We start from the raw sequence: 26,402 nt of genomic DNA, 5'->3' as shown, positions 1-26,402 counted from the left end.
TAAGTGGTGAGAATTTGAATGGAGTGGATTGCGCAATCTGGGACCTTATATAAGACCCTGGAGCGGAAGTACCGTCCTTTTCAACGGTGCGCTTGGCGCAGTAGGGACATCAGAGTGGCCTCCTGCCAAGCTTTCGTTTTGCCAGTTCTATATCTCCGGTCATGTTTTTATTCGTTATAGTTGTTAAAGACATCATAAGGTAGTTAATTTAAACCGACTTATAGCAATTTATATCAGTTTATTGCGATTTTCTGGCATTTCTTTGTGACGCGCTTTCAAGAGTTGGACACCTTTCCGGCACATGCCGAACGTTAGCGGCTATTTCGACAGGACAAGAGGACATCTTTCAACCAAAAGACGATTGTTTTGGACAAAGGACACCTTTCCCAAGATTCTGATGGGAGTTCATCAAAAAGAACTATTTATGCTGATAAATCGTTGTTCTGTTGAAAAATGTTAAATGCATAAGCCGCCATTAATTTCAGTGTAGCCTTGCTTTAGCGCACGCTGTATTGCGCAATAACGTTAATTTTAAAAATGTAACAAAGCGATTGCATTAAGAACTAATTTGTCTTTCATTTGCTGTCCACCCTGTATTTTTTAGTCAAGTTTATGATTATTTATTGATTAGAATAGGTGCCTCTCCAAGATGGCGCCCGACATTTTCTGGGCAGCTTGGCAACTTTTCTCATTGTATAACCACGATTTGTGCGGCTAAATATGCACATTTTCGAACAAACTCTATATGCATTGTGTAATATGATGTTACAGGACTGTCATCTGAAGAATTCTGAGAAGGTTAGTGAAAAATTAATATATTTTGGTGGTGAATACGTTATCGCTATGTTTGGCTGGAATCAATGCTGTTGTGTGGTTTGCTATTGTGGTAAGCTAATATAACGATATATTGTGTTTTCGCTGTAAAACACTTAGAAAATCTGAAATATTGTCTGGATTCACAAGATCTGTGTCTTTCAATTGCTGTACGCTGTGTATTTTTAAGAAATGTTTTATGATGAGTAATGTGGGGTTTTTATAAGGTTTTTTGACATGCTTAACTAACTATAAGCTAGTAGGGCTTCTTATGCATTAAAGTTTGAATTGCTGACTCTTGTGAACCTGCATTTTCCATTGGTCTCTACTCTTACCAGTGCTCTGTCTAACCATGAATATCAGCCTGAAATGTGTGTGTGTTAAAGAGAGCGCTGTACTGTATGAAATATGTGTGTGTATGCAACAAATGTATCAGTAGTGTGGGCGCTGTACTGTGTGACGAGACTGTGCTAATCTTAGAGAGACACAGGAGGGGGGTGAATCAGGAGACTGCTGACTGAGGTGTACAATGGACAATAACAGATAAGCTATACACACGAAGAACATATGTGAGGTTCTGAGTAATACTATAACAAATGTGATTGAATATTAGCAACTGTATTATATGTGATTGAATACTATAACAAACGTGATTAGCAACTATATCATATGTGATTGGATATTGACAACCTGTTGGCCTGGGCGCCTGGATGTCTGTGTGTGTGTGCTGGAAGTAACAGTTAGCTCAGATAAGAAGCTGGGAAGCTGTAGTTAGCCTTGAGCGAGAACAGTGGACAATGTATACAGGTGCAGATATCTCAGACAATGTTATAAAACTGTCTGACCCCAGTCTCTGGGGTGAGGGAGCGTAATCTACACAGCAACAATGAAGGGACACCAGAAAGCGCAAAGAAGCTGGGACCAGCTTGTGTGCCAACATCAACGATAGGCTGGGTGAGTCTAAACCACGCCCAGTCTCTACTCTGACAGGCCGGCTCGGACGCGGGAACTATCTCTGTCACGAGTATAATATACTATCTTTGTCAGAAACAAATCAGTTCTCTGTCTTATCCTGCGTGATGAAACATTGAACCCGTATATACGGAAATTGTATTTGCCATTTATTAACTTTTGAATTAAACAATTATTTTAACCAAGTTCAGGTGTGGTACTGTTCCTATCTCAGTTGAACTTTCGCAACCCTAACAATAATTAGGTAATACACGTTGCTCTCTGTAGTTATTCTAGTCGCTTTGGGGAGAGTTGTGATGGTGGCTGCAATGGTAAACTATGATTTATACCTGAAATATGCACATTTTTCTAACAAAACATATGCTATACAATAAATATGTTATCAGACTGTCATCTGATAAAGTTGTTTCTTGGTTAGTGGCTATTTATATCTTTATTTGGTCGAATTTGTGATAGCTACTGATGCAGTAAAAAAATGGTGGAGTAAGAAAAGTGGTGTCTTTTGCTAACGTGGTTAGCTAATAGATTTACATATTGTGTCTTCCCTGTAAAACATTTTAAAAATCAGAAATGATGGCTGGATTCACAAGAAGTGTATCTTTCATCTGGTGTCTTGGACTTGTGATTTAATGATATTTAGATGCTAGTATTTACTTGTGACGCTATGCTAGGCTATGCTAGTAGCTTTTCTACTGATGGGGGTGCTCCCGGATCCGGGTTTGGGAAGTGTTAGAGGTTAAACTCCGTTTTTTCACAATTCCTGACATTTCATCTTAGTAAAAAATGTCTTAGATCACCACTTTATTTTAAGAATGTGAAATGTCAGAATAATAGTAGAGAAAATTATTTATTTCAGCTTTTATTTCTTTCATCACATTCCCAGTGGGTCAGAAGTTTACATACACTCAATTAGTAGTTGGTAGGATTGCCTTTAAATTGCTTAACTTGGGTCAAATGTTTTGGGTAGCCTTCCACAAGCTTCCCACAATAAGCTGGGTGAATTTTGGCCCATTTCTCTTGACAGAGCTGGTGTAACTGAGTCAGGTTTGTAGGCCCCTTTGCTCAGAACACACACTTTTTCAGTTCTGCCCACAAGTCTTCCATAGGATTGAGGTCAAGGCTTTGTGATGGCCACTCCAATACCTTGACTTTGTTGTCCTTAACTTCTTATGGCTGCAGGGGCAGTATTGAGTAGCTTGGATGAAAGGTGCCCAAAGTGAACGGCCTGCTCCTCAGTCCCAGTTACTAATATATGCATATTATTATTAGTATTGGATAGAAAACACTCTGAAGTTTCTAAAACTGTTTGAATGATGTCTGTGAGTATAACAGAACTCATATGGCAGGCAAAAACCTGAGAAAAATCCAAAACAGGAAGTGGGACATCTGAAGTTTGTAGTTTTTGAACTCAGCCCCTATCGAATTCACAGTGGGATATGGGTTATGTTGCATTTCCTAAGGCTTCCACTAGATGTCAACCGTCTTTTGAACGTTGTTTCAGGCTTCTCATGTGAAGGGGGGCCGGATGGGAGCTGTTTGACTAAGGGGTCTGCCAGCAGCCTCGTTCTCAGTCACGCGCATTTCACATGAGAGGTATCTCTCGTTACATTGCTTTTCTACAGACAATGGAATTCTCCGGTTGGAACATTATTAAACATTTAAGATAAAAACATCCTAAAGATTGATTCTATACTTAGTTTGACAAGTTTCTTTGACCTGTAATATAACTTTTTGAACATTTCGTCCGACTGGACCTGAACGCGCTTTTGGATTTGTTTACCAAACGCCCTAACAAAAGAAGCTATTTTGAAATGAATGGACATAAATGATGGACATTATCGAACAAAACAAACATTTATTGTGGAACTGCGATTCCTGGGAGTGCATTCTGATGAAGATCATCAAAGGTTAGTGAATATTTATAATGCTATTTCAGACTAATGTTGACGGCGCAACATGGCGGATATTTCTTTTGGCTGGTTTGGGTTCTGAGCGCCGTTCTCAGATTATGCTTTTTCCGTAAAGTTTTTTTGAAATCTGACACAACGGTTGCATTAAGGAGAAGTGTATCTAAAGTTCCATGCATAACACTTGAATTTTCATCAACATTTATAATGAGTATTTCTGTGATTTCATGTGGCTCTCTGCAAAATCATAGCATGTTTTTGAACTACTGAACATAACACACCAATGTAAAATGAGATCTTTGGATATAAATATGCACTTTACCGAACAAAACATACATGTATTGTGTAACATGAAGTCCTATGAGTGTCATCTGATGAAGATCATCAAAGGTTAGTGATTCATTTTATCTCTATTTGTGCTTTTTGTGACTCCTCTCTTTGGCGGGAAAAATGGCTGGGTTTTTCTGTGACTTGGTGGTGACCTAACAATCGTTTGTGGAGCTTTCGCTGTAAAGCATTTTTGAAATCAGACACTGTGGCTGGATTAACGAGTATTTTATCTTTAAAATGGTGCCTAATACTTGTATGTTTGAGAAATTAGATTTATGAGATTTCTGTTGATTTGTATTTGGCGCCCTGCAATTTCATTGGCTGTTGGCGAGGGGTTCCGCTAGCGGAACGGGGTACCGCTAGCAGAACCCCAGTCCTAGACAGGTTAAGAGTGGTGTCCAGAGATGGGGAAAAACTGGGACATGCTTCTGCCCAACTTAATGTTTGCCTTGCGAAAATTACCCCAGGCGTCCACTGGGTTCTCCCCCTTCGAATTGCTCTACGGCAGGCCATGTCGAGGGATCCTCGACTTAGCCAAGGAGAACTGGGAGGTCCAACCATGCCTGTTCCAGTTGACGATAGTACATGTTACCCTGATGAGGGACCGCCTGTCGGCAGTCTGGCCTATAGTAAAGTAGCATTTGGAGAAGGCGCAACGGACTCAATCGTAGGCCGGGCCTACGATAAGTCAGCAACACCCAGGGAGTTCACCGTGGGAGAGAAAGTGATGGTACTCGTGCCCACGGCCAAACACAGCTTGCTGGCGCAGTGGAGGGGCCCTACGAGGTAACGGAAAGGGTATCACCGGTCAATTACTTCCTCAAGCAACCGGACAGGAGGAAGAAGGTCCAACTCTATCATATCAACCTGCTGAAGAAGTACCATGTGAGAGAGGAGGGTGTGGCTTTGATGGCCGTGGAGGACAAGGAAAAAGAGGAGGCCCTGCTACAGGTGCGCCGTGGCCGAACTCTCCTGCCAGAGCAGTCGAGACAGCTAGCCATGCTGATTATGCAATTTGGCAGGGTATTCCCGTCCTTAACAGGACAAACAGATGTCCTGTTTCATCATATCGGCACTGAACCCGGCAAGAAGGTGCATATCCGGCCTAACGGGATTCCTGAGGCCCGCAGAGTCATCGCAAAGAACGAGGTAAGGGAGATGCTAAGGATGAGGGTGATTGAGCCATCTACGAGTGAGTGGTCCAGTCCCATAGTCATGGTCCCCAAACCGGACGGTAGTATGAGGTTCTACAACAACTTTAGGGGGGTGAACGCCATTTCTACATTCGACACGTATCCCATGCCCCGCGTGGATGAACTCTTGGAGCGCTTAAGAATGGCCAAGTTCATCACCACCCTGGATTTGACGAAGAGATATTGGCAAGTGCCGGTGGCTCCGGAGGACCGCCCAAAGACTGCCTTTGCCACACCGGAGGGGCTTTTTCAGTATGTGAGGATGCCCTTCGGACTGCGGCAACATTTCAACGCCTCATGGATGCCATTCTACGACCCCATCAAAAGTACATGGCGGCGTATATAGACGATGTGGTCATCCACAGCAAGGACAGGGATAGCCACCTCCTGCGACTACGGTCAGTGCTCGTGAGCCTGGAGGCTACAGGGCTGACGGCCAATTCCCAAAAATGCTGCCGGGGTCTGTCCGAAGCAGAATACACCGTGGGGAACGGAAAAATACGCCCACAGGCAGGAAAGACCAGGGCCATTCGGGACTGGCCGCGGCCACAGACGAAGCGGGACGTTCGAGCTTTCTTGGGGATAGCGGGATATTATCACCATTTCATCCCTGGGTATGCAACCATTGCCAACCCCCTCACAAACCTCATCAAGTAAAACCTGCAAAACCGTGCAGGTGGAAGGACGAGACGGAAGACACCTTCCAGTTGCTAAAAGAGAGCCTGTGCTCTGATCCCGTCCTGCATGCTCCTGACTTCTCCCAAGAGTTCATTGTGTAGGTAGACACCTCAGATAAGGGGCTCGGAGCCGTCCTAATTCAGGGTGAAGGCAAAGCAGAGAGGCCTATTCTCTTTATATGTAGGAAGCTCAGTGATCGGGAACAGAGATATGCTACCATAGAGAAAGAGGCCCTAGCCATTAAGTGGGCCCTCAATTATCTCCGGTACTACCTACTCGGGCGTAGGTTTGCCCTCGTTACTGACGATGCTCCCCTCACGTGGATCGTCGGTAAGAGAAACAATAACAGAATAGCCAGATGGTTTCTTGCTTTACAACGATTCTCTTTCCATGTCATCCACGGGGCTTGATCGAGGAACGGGAATGCGGACGCGCTGTTCCGACGCGACCAAGGCGGCGGCACGTCTGGCGCCTGGCCCTCCAGTCCGGTCCTGAGGGGGGAGGTATGTGGAAGGACCACCAGAGGGCAGGCTGCTCCCACAGACAGTAGCCCAGTCCGGCATGGCAGTCAAGGTGATCAGAGGCAATTAAGCACAGCTGACGGTACTAATGAGATATTATTTTTCCCCTACAAGAGAGAGGAGGGAACCGGCAGAGAGGGGAGAAAGAAAATAATGTTTGCTTCTACAGAGGAGATGACGTACCTTTCGGAAAGGAGAAGAAGGGGACACACCATCTCTTGGGAATGGTCACCACGGATCCGGGCGACCACCCGACGGGAACTCTCCAAGGAAGGATCGTGAAGGCGGTGACGCACCCGTGATTGTTATAGTTTAAAGATACTCACCTTGTGTTCCTTGTTCTTGTGAAGAAAAAGATGTATGTTCTCCTTGGGGTATCATCCTTGATTGTGTTGGAGTGTTTGAGAAGGAAAAATTACCTCAATAGAGAACTTTGTTCAATTAAGGATACCTGCTCCTGACTCGTTTATTCCACCTTTACGCTTTAGAGCAACCTCCAAGTACTTGGTACGTTCACATATATTTCTTAATTCCATTCTTTTACTTTGAGATGTGTATATCGTTGTGAATTGTTAGATACTACCGCATTGTTGGAGCTAGGAACATATTTCACTACACCCACAATAACATCTGATAAATATGTGTGTGTGACCAATAAAATCTGATTTGAACAAAACATGGATTAACCAACAAACGCAACATCACCGTATGACTAAACCCTAGTAATTGCTTTCAGAAAATTCTAAATTCCGGGGCCTCCAGAGTGGTGCAGCGGTCTTGAGGCATCACTACAGACCCGGTTCGATCCCGGGCTGTGTCGCAGCTGGCCACAACCGAGACACCCATGATGTGGTTCACAATTGTCCCAGCGCCGTTCGGGTTAGGGGAGGGTTTGGCCGGCTGGGATGTCCTTGTCCCATAGTGCTCTAGCGACTCCTTGTGGCGGGCCGGGCGCATGCACGCTGACTTCGGTCGCCAGCTGTACGTGTTTCCTCCAACACATTGGTGCGGCTGGCTTCCAGGTTAAGCGAGCAGTGTGTCATGAAGCAGTGCGGTTTGTCGGGGTTGTGTTTCAGAGGACACATGGCCATCGACCTTCGCCTCTCCCGAGTCCGTAACGGGTTCTGCAGCAATGGGACAAGACTAACTACCAACTGGATATCATGAAATAATAGAATTCTAAAGTCGTTCCTCGATACTGCTCTCTCCTGCATTACCTCGTTCTCCTGCTTCTCATCACCGGACATGTCATCGTCCACATCGGTGCCGGTGCCCTCGATGGCCAGAATGCCGTTGCGTATGGGCGGGATCATGTAGAGCTGCTGGATGACTGAGTTCATGTAGCAGGTGGCTCCGGCGTTCTTCAGTCCCACAAAGCCTTTAGTGGGCCTCGGTCCCACCGGGGGGAGATACTCCCACTCTGTCAGAGCCTCACAACCTGGGAGATGGGGGGGGAATATAATTTGGCCATACACAACAACAGGTGGGTAGGTTCTGTGCCTCACAACCTAAAGGGAAGTAAACCAGGGAGTGAGTTCTTATCACTTTAGATTGTATCACTAAATTTAAGCATAGAGTTGCAAGGATGTGATTGCACCAATATAAATTGAGAAGAAAGACTAATGTAATGATGAGATACAGATCAAGAGTAAGTAATAGTATTTCTGGCTTTCTGAGGTGTAAACATTGATCAGCGAAAGTTAATGGAGAACACAAATAAATCTGTGTAGTTTTCCTCTTAGAGCTCATACCTAGGTAGTACATATCAGTGAGCGTGTCGACCATCTGCTTTAGATTCCGGACACAGCCCACCGCCAGCGCCACCAGCAGCTCGAAGCCTGCGTTGATAGAGGCGGGGCTGCTACAGACAGGGATGGCTTGCTCCGTGGGGAACTCCCCACTCTTCATGTACTGCAGGTACACATTCGATGCTGGGAAAATGAAGTCATCTATCAACTCCTGGACAGAGGGGGAGGGAGAGCGACAGTTAATACAGGGTAAGAAAGTAACATTTACTGCTTGCGGCACATTTATTACAGCCACATACAGATACGAAGGTCACTGCTAAAATTAAAAATATTTATTTCCACATAAGATCTTCTAGAAGTATCTGGTGGGCCAAATCAAATGTTGTCGAGGGCCAAGTTTGGCCTGCGGGCCCCACTAATGTCGGTGAATAAGTAAAAAGATTAAATTCAATACAAAATGGACGCCATCCTACCTTGATGAGGTTGGCTCCTCCCTTCTCACAGCCGATGTAGTACTTCTTCTCTGATGTCTGGAAGGCCAGCAGCTCCTTGGTGATCCCGATGTGGCCTTCCAGGATGGTTTCCTCTACGCCCGTCTCCCCTGTCCTCTTTACCTCATCCTGGGACACACACACACACACAGTAGTAACAACCAGGGTCCTATTCATTAAGCACACAACAGAAAAGGACTACATGGACTTGTCCAATAACAAGTGCTTGCTTGATTCCCCTCCCCCTCCCCGTTGATTAACATCTTGCTACGGTGTGTCCTACTGAATACAACCTAGCTCTGACTAGGGCTGTGGCAGTCACGAAATTTCATCAGCCGGTGATTGTCAAGCAAATAACGGTCGGTCTCACGGTAATTGACCATTAATTAACATACACATTTAGCATCTCCTGGCTTCCATACATAGCTTACAAGCTACTGATGCATTTGGAATTTGGAACATCTACATTTTAAAAAGTATATTAAATCCATGTAATAAAGCTTACACCTTCACAATAAATCCATTATTTATTTTATAGTCAGGTTTAAAGAAACATGATATGAAGAAGTTGTCCTTATGTTAGGGCCTGAGCTGGCTATGCCATATGGCTGTGGGCTACACTAGTTCATTTACCAGACAAGATTTGGTTAGAATTCCATGGCATTATTTTATAGTAAGAAGAATACAATTGAACAAAGCTGAATCAAATAGAAAGGATATTTTCTCCAAAATATTTGAGGGAGTGCGCACATTTGGCTATTCTGTGTTGAGTAGTTAACAAAGAAATAGGTACTCCAATATGCTTAATTTAAAGTTAACTTCTTATGGCTGCAGGGGCAGTATTGAGTAGCTTGGATGAAAGGTGCACAGAGGTGCCCATAGTAAACTGCCTGCTCCTCGGTCCCAGTTGCTAATATATGCATATTATTATTCGTACTGGATAGAAAACACTCTGAAGTTTCTAAAACTGTTTGAATTATGTCTGTGAGTATAACAGAACTCATATGGCAGGAAAAAACCTGAGAAGTTCCACTTCCTGTTTGATTTTTTTCTGAGGTGGCAGATTTTCAACCAAGCTCTCAATGAAATTACAGCGGCTTCCACTAGTTGTAATAATAATCCTACGGCTTCCACTAGATGTCAACAGTCAATAGAACTTTGTCTGATGACTCTAATGTGAAGGGGGGCCGAAGGAGACAGGAATTAGTAATCACTGCCACATGCTTTCACCATGCGCTTTCACATGAGGAGGACCTCCGTTCCACCGCTCTTCTAAAGTCAATCTAATTCTCCGGTTGGAACATTATTCAAGATGTATGTTAACAACATTCTAAAGATTGATTCAGTACATCGTTTGACATGTTACTACTGACTGTTACGGAACTTTTGGACATTTCGTCACGTTATAGTGGATGCGCTTTGTGACTTTGGAATTGTTTACCGCTAACGCACTAACCAAAGTAGCTAATTGGACATAAATAACAGACATTATCGAACAAATCAAGCATTTATTGTGGACCTGGGATTCCTAGGACTGCATTCTGATGAAGTTCATCAAAGGTAAGGAAACATTTATCATGTATTTTCTGGTTTCTGTTGACCCCAACATGGCGGCTAATTTAGCTATTGTTCTGAGCTCCGTCTCAGATTACTGCATGATTTGCTTTTTCCGTAAAGTTTTTTTGAAATCTGACACAGCGGTTGCATTAAGGAGAGGTATATCTATAATTCCATGTGTATATGTATTATCATCTACATTTATGATGAGTATTTCTGTTGAAACGATGTGGCTATGCAAAGTCACTTGATGTTTTTGGAACTAGTGAATGTAACGCGCCAATGTAAACTCAGATTTTTTGTTATAAATATGAACTTTATCAAACAAAACATGCATGTATTTTGTAACATGAAGTCCTATGAGTGTCATCTGATGAAGATAATCAAAGGTTAGTGATTAATTTTATCTTTATTTCTGCTTTTTCTGACTGCTATCTTTCGCTGGAAAAATGGCTGTGCTTATTGTGGTTTTGTGGTGACCTAACATAATCGTTTGTAGTGCTTTCGCTGAAAAGCATATTTGAAATCAGACACTTTGGTGGGATTAACAACAAGATTACCTTTAAAATTATATAAAACACATGTATGTTTGAGGAATTTTAATTATGAGATTTCTGTTGTTTGAATTTGGCGCCCTGCACGTTCACTGGCTGTTGTCATATCGATCCCGGTAGCGGGATGCAGCCATAAGAAGTTAACTTCTTATGGCTGCAGTCCCGTTAACGGGATCGATATGACAACAGCCAGACGAAGTGCAGGGCGCCAAATTCAAAAAACAGAAATCTCAGGTGTGTACAGACTTGACCTGTATGTGTGAAATTTGTTTTGATTTAGAAGGGACCATTATCATGCAAACAGGGGCAGGGGGAACACGTAATCTATGCATTTAAATAGCGAATGGAGGATGCTTTACCCGTGATTCATTTTCATGCCAGCCATGTAGGCTATACTCCTGTTGTAAAGAGAAGCAATGTGCTTAATATTAGGAAAGTTTAGAAATAAATATAGTAGGCCTAGCCTATAGAAAGCTGATGGGATCCTCTTTTTAACAGAGGCCATCTCTGTTTTCTCACGCAATTGCATAGCCTATAGAAACGTTGCGCAACATGAGCTCATATGCTCTCATGAAGAGTTTGATTTGATTTTCGATGACATTTGCATTGATGTCAGAGTGATTAGAGGGACAATAGAGTGCTGAGTACCAGGCAGTCTACTAATGACCATCAGCAGCATCAGTACTTGGAGAAGAAGCCTAATTACAGTGACTCAACGGTCACATGGCTTCATGACTCATGACCGCCGGTGTGGCGATAATACGGTCACCGCAACAGCCCTAGCTCTGACCAAGGACTAGAACCTTAGCCATGAGCTGCAATTAACTCAACACAAAGCTCAGGGGCATTATTCATGACACAATATCTGGATGAAACATGGTCATACCCTGATCCTCTTGAGCCAGTCGATTTCATTGTTGAGCAGCATCTCTGCGTTGGGCAGGTTGATGTTGCTGTTGTAGGCGTAGTTCAGGAGGTGCCTGAGCAGGGTGAAGTAGTCCCCAGCATGCGTGGCCTGCTCCTTAGCGGTGCTCTGGAACACACACAGAGAGCATGTACATTCACATTAGTACTGTATTACCTGGAGCAGCAAGAGATCAATGTTGGAATACTTTATAGGGAATGTTTTTTTAAAAAGCTGTTAAAGCCATGAAAAGCTTACTTAACACTGCCTACTTTATACAGTACATGCGTACCTTCTCCTTCCTTCCTTGAAGTGATCACTGCTCTCTCCTGGCTGGATAGCTGAAAGCTATGATATAATACAACCTTAGCTTATTCTGATTTGGGAGATCAGTGAGAACTTCAACGAAGGCAGGCAGTGAGAGTGCAAGTTCAATGTATTTGAACAGGGCCATGATTGCAGTGAAAGTAATGTAAAACCCCAAAGCACTCATGTATGTGAGAGGTGCTGATACGTACCCCCAGCACAGTGAGAGGTGCTGATACCTACCCCCAGCACAGTGAGAGGTGCTGATACCTACCCCCAGCACAGTGAGAGGTGCTGATACCTACCCCCAGCACAGTGAGAGGTGCTGATACCTACCCCCAGCACAGTGAAGAGAGAGGTGCTGATACGTACCCCCAGCACAGTGGAGAGAGGTGCTGATACGTACCCCCAGCACAGTGAAGAGAGAGGTGCTGATACGTACCCCCAGCACAGTGAAGAGAGAGGTGCTGATACGTACCCCCAGGACAGTGAAGTGAAGAGAGAGGTGCTGATACGTACCCCCAGGACAGTGAAGTGAAGAGAGAGGTGCTGATACGTACCCCCAGGACAGTGAAGAGAGAGGTGCTGATACGTACCCCCAGCACAGTGAAGAGAGAGGTGCTGATACGTACCCCCAGCACAGTGAAGAGAGAGGTGCTGATACGTACCCCCAGGACAGTGAAGAGAGAGGTGCTGATACGTACCCCCAGGACAGTGAAGAGAGAGGTGCTGATACGTACCCCCAGGACAGTGAAGAGAGAGGTGCTGATACGTACCCCCAGGACAGTGAAGAGAGAGGTGCTGATACGTACCCCCAGGACAGTGAAGAGAGAGGTGCTGATACGTACCCCCAGCACAGTGAAGAGAAAGGTTCTGATACGTACCCCCAGCACAGTGAAGAGGAGGGTGATGAAGAAGAGAAGGGGTCGATGGCCCATGCAACACCTGGTGGCCATGAGGAAGAACTGCTCCTGGGCCATCTGACGAACTGACCTGGAAACAGATCAGAAGACAATTATACTACAGACAAACTAATCCATCAATCCACCAACTGACCTTGGGACAGATATTACCATTACCATAGACACAGACCGTCCCACATGCTCATCCACTACAAGAAGCAGTTACAACACAGAGCCCACTGTGGTACACCAGCAGCAACCAGCCTTGAGGTGTGGCAGGCCGCTCTTCCAGCCTAACACGAAAACATCTACATTTAGGGTATTTCAGCAGACGCCATTTAGAAGACTCTCTTATCCAGAGCTACTTACAGTCAAGTGCACATCTGATGCTGATAGACAGGCAAACTGGCGCTCTCACACACACACACACAGGTCGTCTCCTTACACAGACACACGGCGGGGGGTACATACTTGCTGTGGCAGTGCATTAGCAGGTCTATGATGAAGGTCTGCCAGGCCTTCTCCTTGCTGAGTGTGTCCAGAGCGGTGGGCAGCAGGGAGAAACACAGGGTCATGATCTCCAGGGCCTCACAACACACCTGCTCATCCTCCCCGTCCGGCTCCTTAGCCGCATTCGTCTGTAGTGGGGGAGAACACACACACCGCGGTGACTTTATAAACACACACTTCTCTGTATTTCAGGAAGCAGGTGCACACAATTAACCAATTAGTCCCTTCGGCAAGCACCACAGAGAGACACAGAATGACAGACATTAAACAGCCGCTCAACACACTAAAGCAGATCTGTGACTGTATAAGCTAAACAATACACACTAGCCTAATCAAGGTAGAAAATATACTAACAACAAACAATTGTGAACTGTTAATAGAAGGAAAATCAATGAGTGCAGTGGCCGACACAACACCCCACTATAGAGCAATGGATCTGCACAGCCTCCGAAGACTGAGACCAAAATAAAGCAGATAATCAATCAATGGACTGATGATTAAAGGATAAGCAGCCATGCGTACCTTCTCGTAGATCTTGCTGATCTCTTCGTTGGAGCTAAAGACTAGCTGTACGGTGCCGCAGCCCGACGCCCACACTATCTTCTGCACCGCCCGGATCACACATATGTCTGGGATGTACTTGGACGCCTGGAAGAAGTTCTGGAGGAGACGAGAGGGAAAAGGAAGGAGGGGGAGGGTCAGTTCAATTAAAGCAGATGATGTCACAGGCATCAACATAGTTGCATACGTACAGTCTGTCCTTCTACCCCATCTCTCCCCACTTCTTTAATTCCCAAGTTCTCATTCCTCTCTCGCAAGCTCCTTCCTCCCTCCCCCCCTCTCACCTCGTCAGAGATCTGCTGAGCCAGGCGTATAGCTACGTTGCGGAGCATACACTCTGAGGCAGGGTTGGGGATGTTTTGCAGGGCACTCTGGAGGACAAGGGCTTGGTCATGAGTGGCCTGGTTGATCTGAAGAAAGGATGTTAGCATTAACATGGCCATCACAATCCTAGTTCGACTTCGCATGCACACGTTTCTGTGTGTGTGTGTGTGTGTGTGTGTGTGTGTGTGTGTGTGTGTGTGTGTGTCTCAGTGTGCACGCGCTTGTGTGCGTCTAACCAACTAACCGGTGAGACTGGTATGGTCCCCTCAGCATTGGGCTGGCAGGCTTCGGCCACACCTTTAACGTGTCCGAACCCCACGGCGGTGAGCAGCAGCTTGGCGATCTTCAGAGCGTTGAGGTACGCCCCTCGCCGTGTCTCCATGTCGGCCGAAGGCAGGAAGTTGTTCCGTGTGAGCATGCTCAGTACAAGAGGCAGCCCGCCACTCTTCAGGAAGTTGTACTGGAAGTCGCTGGCATCCTCCCCCAATGTGGCGCTGGCTGGCATGAGTAGGGCATACACCACCTGAGGAAGGGAGGGGGAAAAGAGGTATACAAACACACACAGAGTAGAAGTGGTCAACAGAGAGCAAAGCGTACACCACCCAGTATGGTAATGATGAGACCCACCTCTATGAGGTAGAGGACTTGTGATGGCGAGGGGCCAAAGAAGCGCGAGTCCAGTGTGGGGCTGAGGCTGTTCTCTCCCAGCTTGGCATGGTCCAGACACACGGCACGCAGGATCTCCACAGTACTGTTATCTACACAAACCCAATCAACAGGCCATTTACACATCCCACATGTATGTTTCATTTTAACCATGTTTTGATGCTATAAACCATTTGATTTTACAATTACAACCTTATATTTTGTGTTCTGAACTATACCCATGAGGCATTTATAGTTATATTCAACAAATGAATGGTATACCACTAATTTTAAAGTCTAAACAATTGATGTAGCAATTCCAGATTGCCCCTATAAAGTGAGTGAGTGACAGAGAGAGTGAGTACCTGGAGGCATTAGCTTCATGAGTACCCTGGCTCCATCTCGTAACAGAGGCATGTTAATGCCACAGCCCAGGTCCGCTACCTGCCACAGGAAAGATATGTAGCGCAGGTGGAGAGACATGATCTGGAGACCGAGAGAGGAGCGAACAGACAAGCGGTTAACATTGTTCCATTTACTCATCTGCAGTCATGCATGAGATAGGAGTTTTTCCTACTAGCTTGATGCTTTCCTAGGCAAAGGCAACATTTTGAATTATTTTCTAGGCAAGGACCGAGAGAGCTAGGCACCCTTCCTGATGAGGTGAGAGGTGACGCGCCACTCTGGGGAAGTTTGTGTGTGTGTGTGTCGCTCACCACTCCAGGGAGACAGCTCTCCACCTCTGGGTTGGGCCCGTCGCTGAAGTGGTTGCCGTGGTTACCAGGTGAGCCGGTGGAAGAGTCAGAGGAGCTGTCTGGGCTGGATGGCATGTTGGCACTCACCTGGGTCAGCTTGGCTGTGATCAACTACAGACACAACACAACGGGAGAATAGAAGACATCATACAAACCATTTCCTATAAATGACCGATACAAACAAGCTGTAAAGAACCCACCGGTGACATGAGGCTCGTCAAAACACGGCTCATCATGCTTACCGTTTTGTCTTTGAGGTTGAGCTGGCCAATCAGCTTTCTGTCATCGGCCGGGTCGACGACATCCCCGCCAATGAAGAGCTCTATCTTGGTGTGCGTGGCGTTGGCCTTGATGCGTGTGAGGATGCCACGGCGCACCGAGCCGATGGTGTCGTTGGTGTGAGACCAGATGTCCAGGTCATCTACCTGACGGCCCTGGTTAGGGAAACGCACGGTCAACGTGATGTGCTTCCCCCGGAACGCCCTGAGAGGTAGAGAGAGGAGGGAGAGAAGAGAAAAGAGGAAGAGGGAGCGAGGGAGAGAGGACAGGTTAGGGTGAAGTGGTTTGGGGGAAGAAAAAGGTCAGGACAACAAGCTTAAGCTCAGTGCTTGTGGGCTCCCCTACCTGGACATGGGCAGTATGGTCCTCTCCTCGTGGTAGTCGCTGTCACACTCGTTGATGTACTCCTTGAGCACAGTGAGCACGCGGACCATGCGGATGGCTTCCTGCCGGGCCGAGTTGATGCTGTCCTTGTCCCCGTCCAGGACACGCAGCGTATCGTACGACGCCTTCAGACGGTCGAAGCACGACTGGATGAAATCCTCGTGGATCTCTACCTGCATGGGGGACAGGAGGGGGAGTGAGTTCAGGAGAGGGGCATGCATGTCTAATGGTTGACATCCTGTTTGTCTGGAACTGCAGTGTTCCAATCCATCCCTCAGATAATAGAACCGACATGTACAACAGTGATCCCAGAGGAACTGATTGGAAAACATTGTGACTGTACCGAGGTATCACATACAGTGGGGCAAAAAAGTATTTAGTCAGCCACCAATTGTGCAAGTTCTCCCACTTAAAAAGATGAGAGGCCTGTAACTTTCATCATAGGTACACTTCAACTATGACAGACAAAATGAGAAGAAGAAAAAATCCAGAAAATCACATTGTAGGATTTTTTATGAATTTATTTGCAAATTATGGTGGAAAATAAGTATTTGGTCACCTACAAACAAGCAAGATTTCTGGCTCTCACAGACCTGTAACTTCTTCTTTAAGAGGCTCCTCTGTCCTCCACTCGTTACCTGTATTAATGGCACCTGTTTGAACTTGTTATCAGTATAAAAGACACCTGTCCACAACCTCAAACAGTCACACTCCAAACTCCACTATGGCCAAGACCAAAGAGCTGTCAAAGGACACCAGAAACAAAATTGTAGACCTGCACCAGGCTGGGAAGACTGAATCTGCAATAGGTAAGCAGCTTGGTTTGAAGAAATCAACTGTGGGAGCAATTATTAGGAAATGGAAGACATACAAGACCACTGATAATCTCCCTCGATCTGGGGCTCCACGCAAGATCTCACCCCGTGGGGTCAAAATGATCACAAGAACGGTGAGCAAAAATCCCAGAACCACACGGGGGGACCTAGTGAATGACCTGCAGAGAGCTGGGACCAAAGTAACAAAGGCTACCATCAGTAACACACTACGCCGCCAGGGACTCAACTCGTCGTGTTTGGAGGACAAAGAATGCTGAGTTGCATCCAAAGAACACCATACCTACTGTGAAGCATGGGGGTGGAAACATCATGCTTTGGGGCTGTTTTTCTGCAAAGGGACCAGGACGACTGATCCGTGTAAAGGAAAGAATGAATGGGGCCATGTATCGTGAGATTTTGAGTGAAAACCTCCTTCCATCAGCAATGGCATTGAAGATGAAACGTGGCTGGGTCTTTCAGCATGACAATGATCCCAAACACACCGCCCGGGCAACGAAGGAGTGGCTTCGTAAGAAGCATTTCAAGGTCCTGGAGTGGCCTAGCCAGTCTCCAGATCTCAACCCCATAGAAAATCTTTGGAGGGAGTTGAAAGTGTTGCCCAGCAACAGCCCCAAAACATCACTGCTCTAGAGGAGATCTGCATGGAGGAATGGGCCAAAATACCAGCAACAGTGTGTGAAAACCTTGTGAAGACTTACAGAAAACATTTGACCTCTGTCATTGCCAACAAAGGGTATATAACAAAGTATTGAAATAAACTTTTGTTATTGACCAAATACTTATTTTCCACCATAATTTGCAAATAAATTCATTAAAAATCCTACAATGTGATTTTCTGGATTTTTTTTCTCTCATTTTGTCTGTCATAGTTGAAGTGTACCTATGATGAAAATTACAGGCCTCTCTCATCTTTTTAAGTGGGAGAACTTGCACAATTGGTGGCTGACTAAATACTTTTTTGCCCCACTGTATATTTAGGTGGCCGTCTCAAAATGGCTAGATGATTTAGGTTGATCTAATAGCAGATTGAGCTGTTATTGTTACCGGGACAAAGGGCACCGATGGTTACCTGATTGACTTGTAGTTTTGGTCCGAGGTTGGTGTAGATCTCTTTCAGCAGGTCTATGGCTCGACTAGCGATGTCATCGCTCCCTTGAATTACGACCTGGCAGGAGGAAATAACAGACTGATTCAATGGACGCCTACAGCCCTCTCCATCAAACAGCCCTGGAGACAACGCTGAAGAGACTGAGTGGTATGACTCATCATCCAGACTAGAGGGTCATTGATAAGCACTCAGCGGCAGCACACAGAAACATCACCAGTCATGACCACTGGCCCTGAGCTGCCCTCACACACTAACATCAGTACATTAACCCAGACTCAAATACGGTCTGTGTGTGTGTGTATACCACGCAATGCTTACCAGCCAAATCAATAACATCAGTGAATGAGCTTTACTTAGGATGCAATCAAATGAATTATTCACAACCAAACATTGCATACAAGGAAATCATATGACCACAAACGTAGCCTCGGCCCCTGTGTAAACAGATCTAATACCCAAATATTCAATAACAACTCCTGAATCAGCTATTCATAGCAAGTGAAAACAAGGTTTACAAATCCCACATCTAAAACAAATTAAGCAAATCATCTAATATGCCCAGAGTGTAAATAACAAAGTCAGAATAACACTTGAAGCCAACGCAGGAAACGCAACAGATTCTCCCATTGAGGGATTATAGGACATGTAGGTAACTAAAACAAACAGATAGGCCGCTGATGCTAACTAACTGGGCCATCCACCGCCCCCCCACCCATCCATAGTCTAAATATATCAGTTCAAGCAGCCCCTGAAACAATCCCACAGAACCCAGAGGTTAATATACACATGGAAATAACTAATGAGTGTCACCTCAAACAGCAGCATTCAAGAATATGGTCTTTGAAGTTGTGCATTTTTAAACGGTGAGACAATATTTTTTCAACACTTATTTCCATGACTGATGAAAACGAGTTCTCATGGCTCTCTCTTGTCCTTCTGCAGCAGACATATGGTTGAGCTATATGTTTGGAACATCAAATCGCAGTATCGAATCGCTATACATATAGCGCATTCGGGAAGTTTTCAGACCCCTTCACTTCTTCCACATTTTGTTACATTACAGCTTTATTCTAAAATGGATTAAATCGTTTTTTCCCTCATCAATCTACACTTAATACCCCATAATGACAAAGCAAAAACAGATTAAAAGTTTTTGCAAAAAACTAAAATACTAAACTGAAATATCACATTTACATAAGTATTCAGACCCTTCACTCAGGACTTTGTTGAAGCACCTTGTCAGCGATTACATCCTCGAGTCTTCTTGGGTATGACGCTACAAGCTTTGCACACCTGTATTTGGAGAGTTTCTCCCATTTATATCTGCAGATTCTCTCAAGCTCTGTCAGGTTGGATATGGAGCGTCACTGCACAGCTATTTTCAGGTCTCTCCAGAGATGTTCGACCGGGTACAAGTCCGGGCTCTGGTTGGGCCACTCAAGGACATTCAGAGACTTGTCCCGAAGCAACTCCTGCGTTGTCTTGGCTGTGTGCTTAGGGTCGTTGTCCTGTTGGAATGTGAAACTTCACTCCAGTCAGATGTCCTGAGCGCTCTGGAACAGGTTTTCATCAAGGATCTCTGTACTTTGCTCTGGTTGCATTTCCCTAGATCCCGACTAACCTCCCAGTCCCTGCCACTGAAAAACATCCCCACAACATGATGCTGCCACCACCATGCTTCACCGTAGGGATGGTACCAATTTTCCTCCAGACCCGACACCTGGAATTCAGGCCCAAGAGTTCAATCTTTGTTTAATTAGACAAGAGAATCTTGTTTCTCATGGTCAGAGTCCTTTAGGTGCCTTTTGGCAAACTCCAAGCGGGCTATAGTGTGCCTTTTACTGACGAGTGGCTTCCGTCTGGCCACTCTAAAATAAAGGCCCGATTGGTGGAGTGCTGCAGAGATGGTTGTCCTTCTGGAAGGTACTCCCTTCTGTCAGAGTGACCATCGGGTTCTTGGTCAACTCCCTGACCAAGGCCGTTCTCCCGCGATTGCGCAGTTTGGCCGAGCGGCCAGCTCTAGGAGGAGTCTTGGTGGTTCCAAACTTCTTCCATTTAAGAATGATGGAGGCCACTGTGCTCTTAGGGACCTTCAATGCCGCAAATATTTTTTAGTACCCTTCCCCAGATCTGTGCCTCAACACAATCCTGTCTCGGAGCTCGATGGACAATTCCTTCGACCACATGGCTTGGTTTTTGCTCTGACGTGCACTGTCAACTGTGGGACCTTATATAGACAGGTGTGTGCCGTTCCAAATCATGTCCAATCAATTTATTTTAAAACAGGTGGACTTCAATCAAGCTGTAGAAACATCAAGGATGATCAATGGAAACAGGATGCACCGGAGCTCAATTTCGAGTCTCATAGCAAAGGGTCTGAATACTTGTAATGTATTGTTCTTCTCTATAAACCTGTTTTCGCTTTGTCATTATGGGGTATTGTGTGTAGAATGATGAGAAAAATACAAATGTAATACATTTTAGAATAAGGCTGTAACGTAACACAATGTTGAAAAAGGGAAAGAGTGAATACTATCCAAATGCACTATATATACAGTACCAGTCAAAAATGTGGACACACCTACTCATTCAAGGGTTTTTATTTATTTTTACTACATTGTAGAATAATAGTGAAGACATCAAAACTATTAACACATATGGAATCATGTAATAACCAAAAAAGTGTTAAACAAATCAAAATATATGTTATATTTGAGATTCTTCAAAGTAGCCAACGTTTGCCTTGATGACAGGTAGTCACCTGGAATGAATTTCAATTAACAGGTGTGCCTTCTTAAAAGTTCATTTATGGAATTTCTTTCCTTCTTAATGCGTTTCAGCCAATCAGTTGTGTTCTGACAAGGTAGGGGTGGTATACAGAAGATAGCCGATTTGGTAAAAGACCAAGTCCATTTTATGGTAAGAACAGCTCAAATAACTAAAGAGAAACGACAGTCCATCATTACTTTAAGACATGAAGGTCAGTCAATACAAAAACATTTCAAGAACTTTGAAAGTATCTTCAAGTGCATCAAAAAGAAAGGAGGACCAAGGCACTCTTCATATAATTAATTAAAATGCCTTTATTAGTATGGCATGTTCAATAGAAACAAAGTTTTAAAAATCCGTGAAGGCCATGCAGCTGAAACTCGTCGGATTTTTTAAACTTTGTTTCTATTGAACATCCCATACTAATAAAGGCATTTTAATGAATTATATGAAGAGTGCCTTGGTCCTCCTTTCTTTTTGATGACCAATTTACCCCTTTTACCAAAGAGCACCTTCTGTCTACCAACATTTACTATTGTGTACCTTAGTAGCGCTTCCCTTCCTCCTCTTTTTACTATATTCAAGTGCAGTCGCAAAAACCATCAAGCACTATGATATAACTGGCTCTCATGTGGACCACCACAGAAAAGGAAAACCCAGAGTTACTTCTGCTGCAGAGGATAAGTTCATTAGAGTTAACTGCACCTCAGACTGCAGCCCAAATAAATGCTTTACAGAGTTCAAGTAACAGGCACATCAACTGTTCAGAGGAGACTGTGTGAATCAGGCCTTGATAGTCAAATTGCTGCAAAGAAACCTCTACTAAAGGACACTAATAATAAGAAGAGACTTGCTTGGGCCAAGAAACATGAGGAATGGTCATTAGACGGGTGGAAATCTGTCCTTTGGTTAGATGAGTCCAAATTTGAGATTTTTGGTTCCAACCGCCGTGTCTTTGTGAGACGCAGAGTAGGTGAACGGATGATCTCCGCATGTGAGGTTCCCACTGTGAAGCATGGAGGAGGTGGTGCATGGTGTAGGGGTGCTTTGCTGGTGACACTGTCAGTGATTTATTTAGAATTCAAGGCACACTTAACCAGCGTGCCTACCACATCATTCTGCAGCGATACGCCATCCCATCTGGTTTGCGCTTAGTGGGACTGTCATTTGTTTTTCAACAGGAAAATGACCCAACAGACCTCCAGGCTGTGTAAGAGCTATTTAACCAAGAAGGAGAGTGATGGAGTGCTGCATCAGATGACCTGGCCTCCACAACCACCTGACCTCTACCCAAATGAGATGGTTTGCAATGAGTTGGACCGCAGAGTGAAGGAAAAGCACCCAACAAGTGCTCAGCATATGTGGGAACTCCTTCAAGACTGTTGGAAAAGCATTCCAGGTGAAGCTGGTTGAGAGAATGCCAAGAGTGTGCAAAGCTGTCATCAAGGCAAAGGGTGGCTACTTTGAAGAATCTAAAATCTTAAATATATTTTGATTTGTTTAACACTTTTTTGGTTACTACATGATTCCATATGTGTTATTTCATAGTTTTGATGTCTTCACTATTATTCTACAATGTAGAAAATAATAAAAAATATATAAAAACCCTTGAATGAGAAGGTGTCCAAACTTTTGACTTGTAGTGTGTGTGTGTGTGTGTGAGATATATATACACACACACACACACACGCACAATTGTGTGAATCGCAATACATATCGTATCAACACCTAAGTATCGTGATAATATCGACATTGAGGTCCCTGCCAATTCCCAGCCCTACTTACGAGTAACAACAGCGGTCTGTTATAGTGAAAAGGCTAATAACTCACCCTCCAGAGGTAGTCCAGTCCTATGAGCTCCAGGTCGTCCATCATGTAGGCCCTGCGTTTGGCCACCAGCTTTCCCTCCCGGCAGTTGACAGCCTTGAAGAACCTCTCGAAGCACTTCATGCCGTTCTCTGTGAGCAGAGATGGGTCCAGCTGGAGTACGTTGTTCTCAAAGAAGTCCTTGTTAATGTCTGGGTCCAGGTCTGGCTCATCTCCCATCAGCTTGGAGTACCTGGGGATGAACAACAGAGTTGAGTGGGTGTTTTGTTGTTGTTGTTGAGAACATTCAAGTTGAGAAAATGTTGAATATTTGACTTGTTCTCCATGACAGAAAGTAAATAACATAAATTGAAACATGTTGGAGCCATATTCACCCTTTCGAGGTGATAATATTGATGATGGCAGCGTACCATTTGAAGCAGGCCTCTCTATCACATAGGAAGACAGCGTTTTCGGCCAGGCACTTCCAGATCTGTTTGGCCTGAGGAGCACAGAGCCACAACTGGCCATCCTTCAGCAGGAACCTGGGGACAACACAGACACATACATTAACCATGAAGATCAGACTACAGTGGCTTAGTTCATGGTTCAATTCCATTCATTGTATTCATGAAGATGGAGCTGGGTCGTATTCATTAGGTCACGTAAAGGAAAACGTTTTAAAAGCGTAAAAGCGTAAAACAACAATTAGTGCTTCTTATTGGACAAGTACAGACAGTGACTCATGCCTGTTTTAGTGTGTTTTCTTCAGTTTGGTGCCTAATTAATACAACCCCGCAGATGTGATGTCATACCTCAGGAAGTTGAGTCTCTCCTGGACTTCCTGTACGTGGCTGTAGCGGCTCCCTGCCCTCACCGTCTGGGGGTCAAACTCTGCCTGCTCGGCTACATAACACACAGGATCATCTACATCAGGGCTCAACGTACATCTTTGAATATCACGCAAATACTGATGTTTTTCAAATGGAAAACTAAAACTAAAGCTAACTGCTCAGGGTTAGATACAGAGGGTAGAGAACGTAGAGAAACACACTGAGTGTACAAAACATTAGGAACACCTGCTCTTTACTTTCCATAACAGACTGACCAGGTGAAAGCCATGGCCACTTGCTAAATCCACTTCATATCAGTGGTCACCAACTGGTCGATCGCAATCAACTGGTCGATCTTCAAGCATTCCTAGTGGATCACCAAACATTTCTGTAGAAAAGCCAATGATAAATGCTTGCACATATTTTTTAAATTATTTGCGTTGCACTGTTGGTGGTAGGTGTACTTGATTCAGAAGCCCTGCCCACCGGGTAGGCAATGTGTTGCCATTTTGAACAATTTAAATGTCTGAAACAACTAACTCCTCCTACCCGGCAGATCTATGGTTAAATCGAGCGAGTCTACTGCGCTGGCCAATCAGATAGCTCAAATCACAGTGCCTACAAGTTGGATACTAGCCTATGTGAAATGTCATAACTTTTAAAACCATGACCAGAGAGAGACTCAAAGAATATAGCAAAGAGCTGTTGTTATGAGTTCATGTAAAAAAAAAAATATATATATATATATTAAAACATAAAAGCCCTTCTCCCTATTCCCACTCTCGCTGCAATGAATGAGTAGCCCTGCACTTGTATTATTATTAGAAGCTCATCGTGTTCATTTTAATATCGAGGAATATTTCACTTTCACTGGTCATAGGAACAAAATACATTTTAGCTTGAGTCAGATGTGACTCGAGTTTCACCATCAGGTGGAAGACTGTCCCCTCTCTCTGCTCAGTCTCACCGGAGGAAAGGCAGGAGACCGTGAGAGGATGACCCTCTGCTGCTCTCTCCTTCCCTTCGCTGAGACAAATGCAATGTTCAAAACATCTGGGAACTCTGACAACTCCGACTTAAGTACGTTCACTCTTCCTGGGGTCCACACAAAACACGACATAATACAGAACATTAATAGACAAGAACAGCTCAAGGACATTTTTTTTATATGTATGTAGTTATGTCCTTGAGCTGTTCTTGTCTATTAATGTTCTGTATTATGTAATGTTTCATGTTTTGTGTGGACCCCAGGAAGAGTAGCTGCTGCTTTGAAAAAGCTAATGGGGATCCTAATAAAATACCAAATACCAAGACAACAGGGAATTTGAAAAAAAAATACAAAAATAAATAGATCCGACTGGGAAAAATAGTTTTCAACGGTCATCCAACTCGGAATTCGACCGGAGCATCACGGACGTCGTCATTTGACCTAGTTTTTTCACCCTAACCCAGATGTCTTGAAAGCACCATGACCATCAGATGCAGGTACCATCAGTCCAGTAAAATAAAAGCTAATTATTTCAGTTTATACTTCAGCTGTGTTGTAAGTTGTACACCAACTACGGATCAATTTTGTTATCAAAGCTAGAGTTTTGAAATATAATATGGTCTGAGAAGAACAATATTGGCAGGCCAGGCATATAGCCAATATGCTGTGATAATATATTAGGCCTGCCTACTGGACAAACTTCATTTCCTACAGAACTGTTTTTATTGGGTTAATCTTACATTTGAGTCATGTTGGAAAAAAACTGAGCGGTAGATCTCGGCTTGCTTTTTGACTGCGAAACTGATCTTTACTCAGAAAAGGAAGGTGACCACTGGTGTAGATGAAGGGGAGGAGAGAAGGATTTTTAAGCCTCAAGACAATTGAGACATGGATTGTGTATGTGTGCCATTCAGAGGATGAATGGACAAGACAAAATATTTAAGAGCCTTTGAACAGGGTATTGGTAGTAAGTGCCAGGCGCACCAGTTTGACTGTGTCAAGACCTGCAGCGTTGCTGGGTTTTTCACGCTGAACATCAAAAATTATCTACCACAAAAAGGAAATCCAGCCAACTTGACACAACTGTGGGAAGCATTGGAGTCAACATAGGCCAGCATCCCTGTGGAACACTTGACACCTTGTAGAGTCCATGCCCCGACGAATTGAGGCAGTTCTGAGGGCAAAAGGGGGTGCAACTCAATATTAGGAAGGTGCTCCTAATGTTTTGTACACTCAGTGTAGTATTTCTAAAGAAGTCTGAAAGTCAAGAATGAGGCAATCGTGATTAATGAGAAAATTGAATCTAATGTGTCAGGTGAGCCGTACCTTTAGAGAACTGCCTCATGGTCTCCATGTAGGCAGAAAGGTTCTCAGCCACCAGCGTGACCAGAGCATGGTTGTGTTGGAGCTGGTTGATCAGGTCATGACGATAGAACACATGAGGACTCCTCTGGGTCTGACTGTATAGCAGAGAGTGAGGTGGAGAGAGATATGAAGAGAGAAAGATAGTTGGAGGGAGAGAGAGATGGAGAGAGAGGGTGGAAAAGAGATACAAAAGTTCAGAGACTTAGCCACCATGTCTATGACAAGTAGACAACTTCAACTTATACTCCTACTAATGAAATTATTACAATGATTTGTGTGTACAATTAGTGGAATTTTGTTGGTTATCTGCATCTGTAGCTTATAGAAAGCAATATTGGTATATCCACTGTTCTAACCAGTAAG

General features: G+C 44.4%; 1 protein-coding gene across 6 annotated transcripts in view; it reads right to left on the bottom strand.

Moving 5' to 3' along the window:
- The window catches only part of LOC120064328 (probable ubiquitin carboxyl-terminal hydrolase FAF-X), an 88,744-nt gene that overhangs the window by 22,962 nt on the left and 39,380 nt on the right, over positions 1-26,402 (bottom strand). For all 6 annotated transcript variants that reach the window (XM_039014828.1, XM_039014827.1, XM_039014829.1 and 3 more), the window contains 19 exons: positions 26,001-26,134; positions 23,669-23,759; positions 23,285-23,398; positions 22,878-23,106; positions 18,240-18,335; positions 16,296-16,507; positions 15,914-16,154; positions 15,633-15,782; positions 15,282-15,402; positions 14,899-15,029; positions 14,516-14,794; positions 14,232-14,357; positions 13,909-14,046; positions 13,348-13,514; positions 12,859-12,967; positions 11,651-11,797; positions 8,636-8,782; positions 8,166-8,373; positions 7,632-7,852 (listed from right to left, as the gene is read on the bottom strand). In XM_039014828.1, coding sequence (XP_038870756.1) covers positions 7,632-7,852; positions 8,166-8,373; positions 8,636-8,782; positions 11,651-11,797; positions 12,859-12,967; positions 13,348-13,514; positions 13,909-14,046; positions 14,232-14,357; positions 14,516-14,794; positions 14,899-15,029; positions 15,282-15,402; positions 15,633-15,782; positions 15,914-16,154; positions 16,296-16,507; positions 18,240-18,335; positions 22,878-23,106; positions 23,285-23,398; positions 23,669-23,759; positions 26,001-26,134 — 3,061 coding nt within the window. The remainder of the gene's footprint in view (positions 1-7,631; positions 7,853-8,165; positions 8,374-8,635; positions 8,783-11,650; positions 11,798-12,858; positions 12,968-13,347; positions 13,515-13,908; positions 14,047-14,231; positions 14,358-14,515; positions 14,795-14,898; positions 15,030-15,281; positions 15,403-15,632; positions 15,783-15,913; positions 16,155-16,295; positions 16,508-18,239; positions 18,336-22,877; positions 23,107-23,284; positions 23,399-23,668; positions 23,760-26,000; positions 26,135-26,402) is intronic.

Source organism: Salvelinus namaycush, chromosome 19 (assembly GCF_016432855.1).
Source record: "Salvelinus namaycush isolate Seneca chromosome 19, SaNama_1.0, whole genome shotgun sequence".
In the NCBI taxonomy this organism is placed as follows: Eukaryota; Metazoa; Chordata; class Actinopteri; order Salmoniformes; family Salmonidae; genus Salvelinus; species Salvelinus namaycush.
This window is presented reverse-complemented; position numbering and strand designations above follow the sequence as displayed.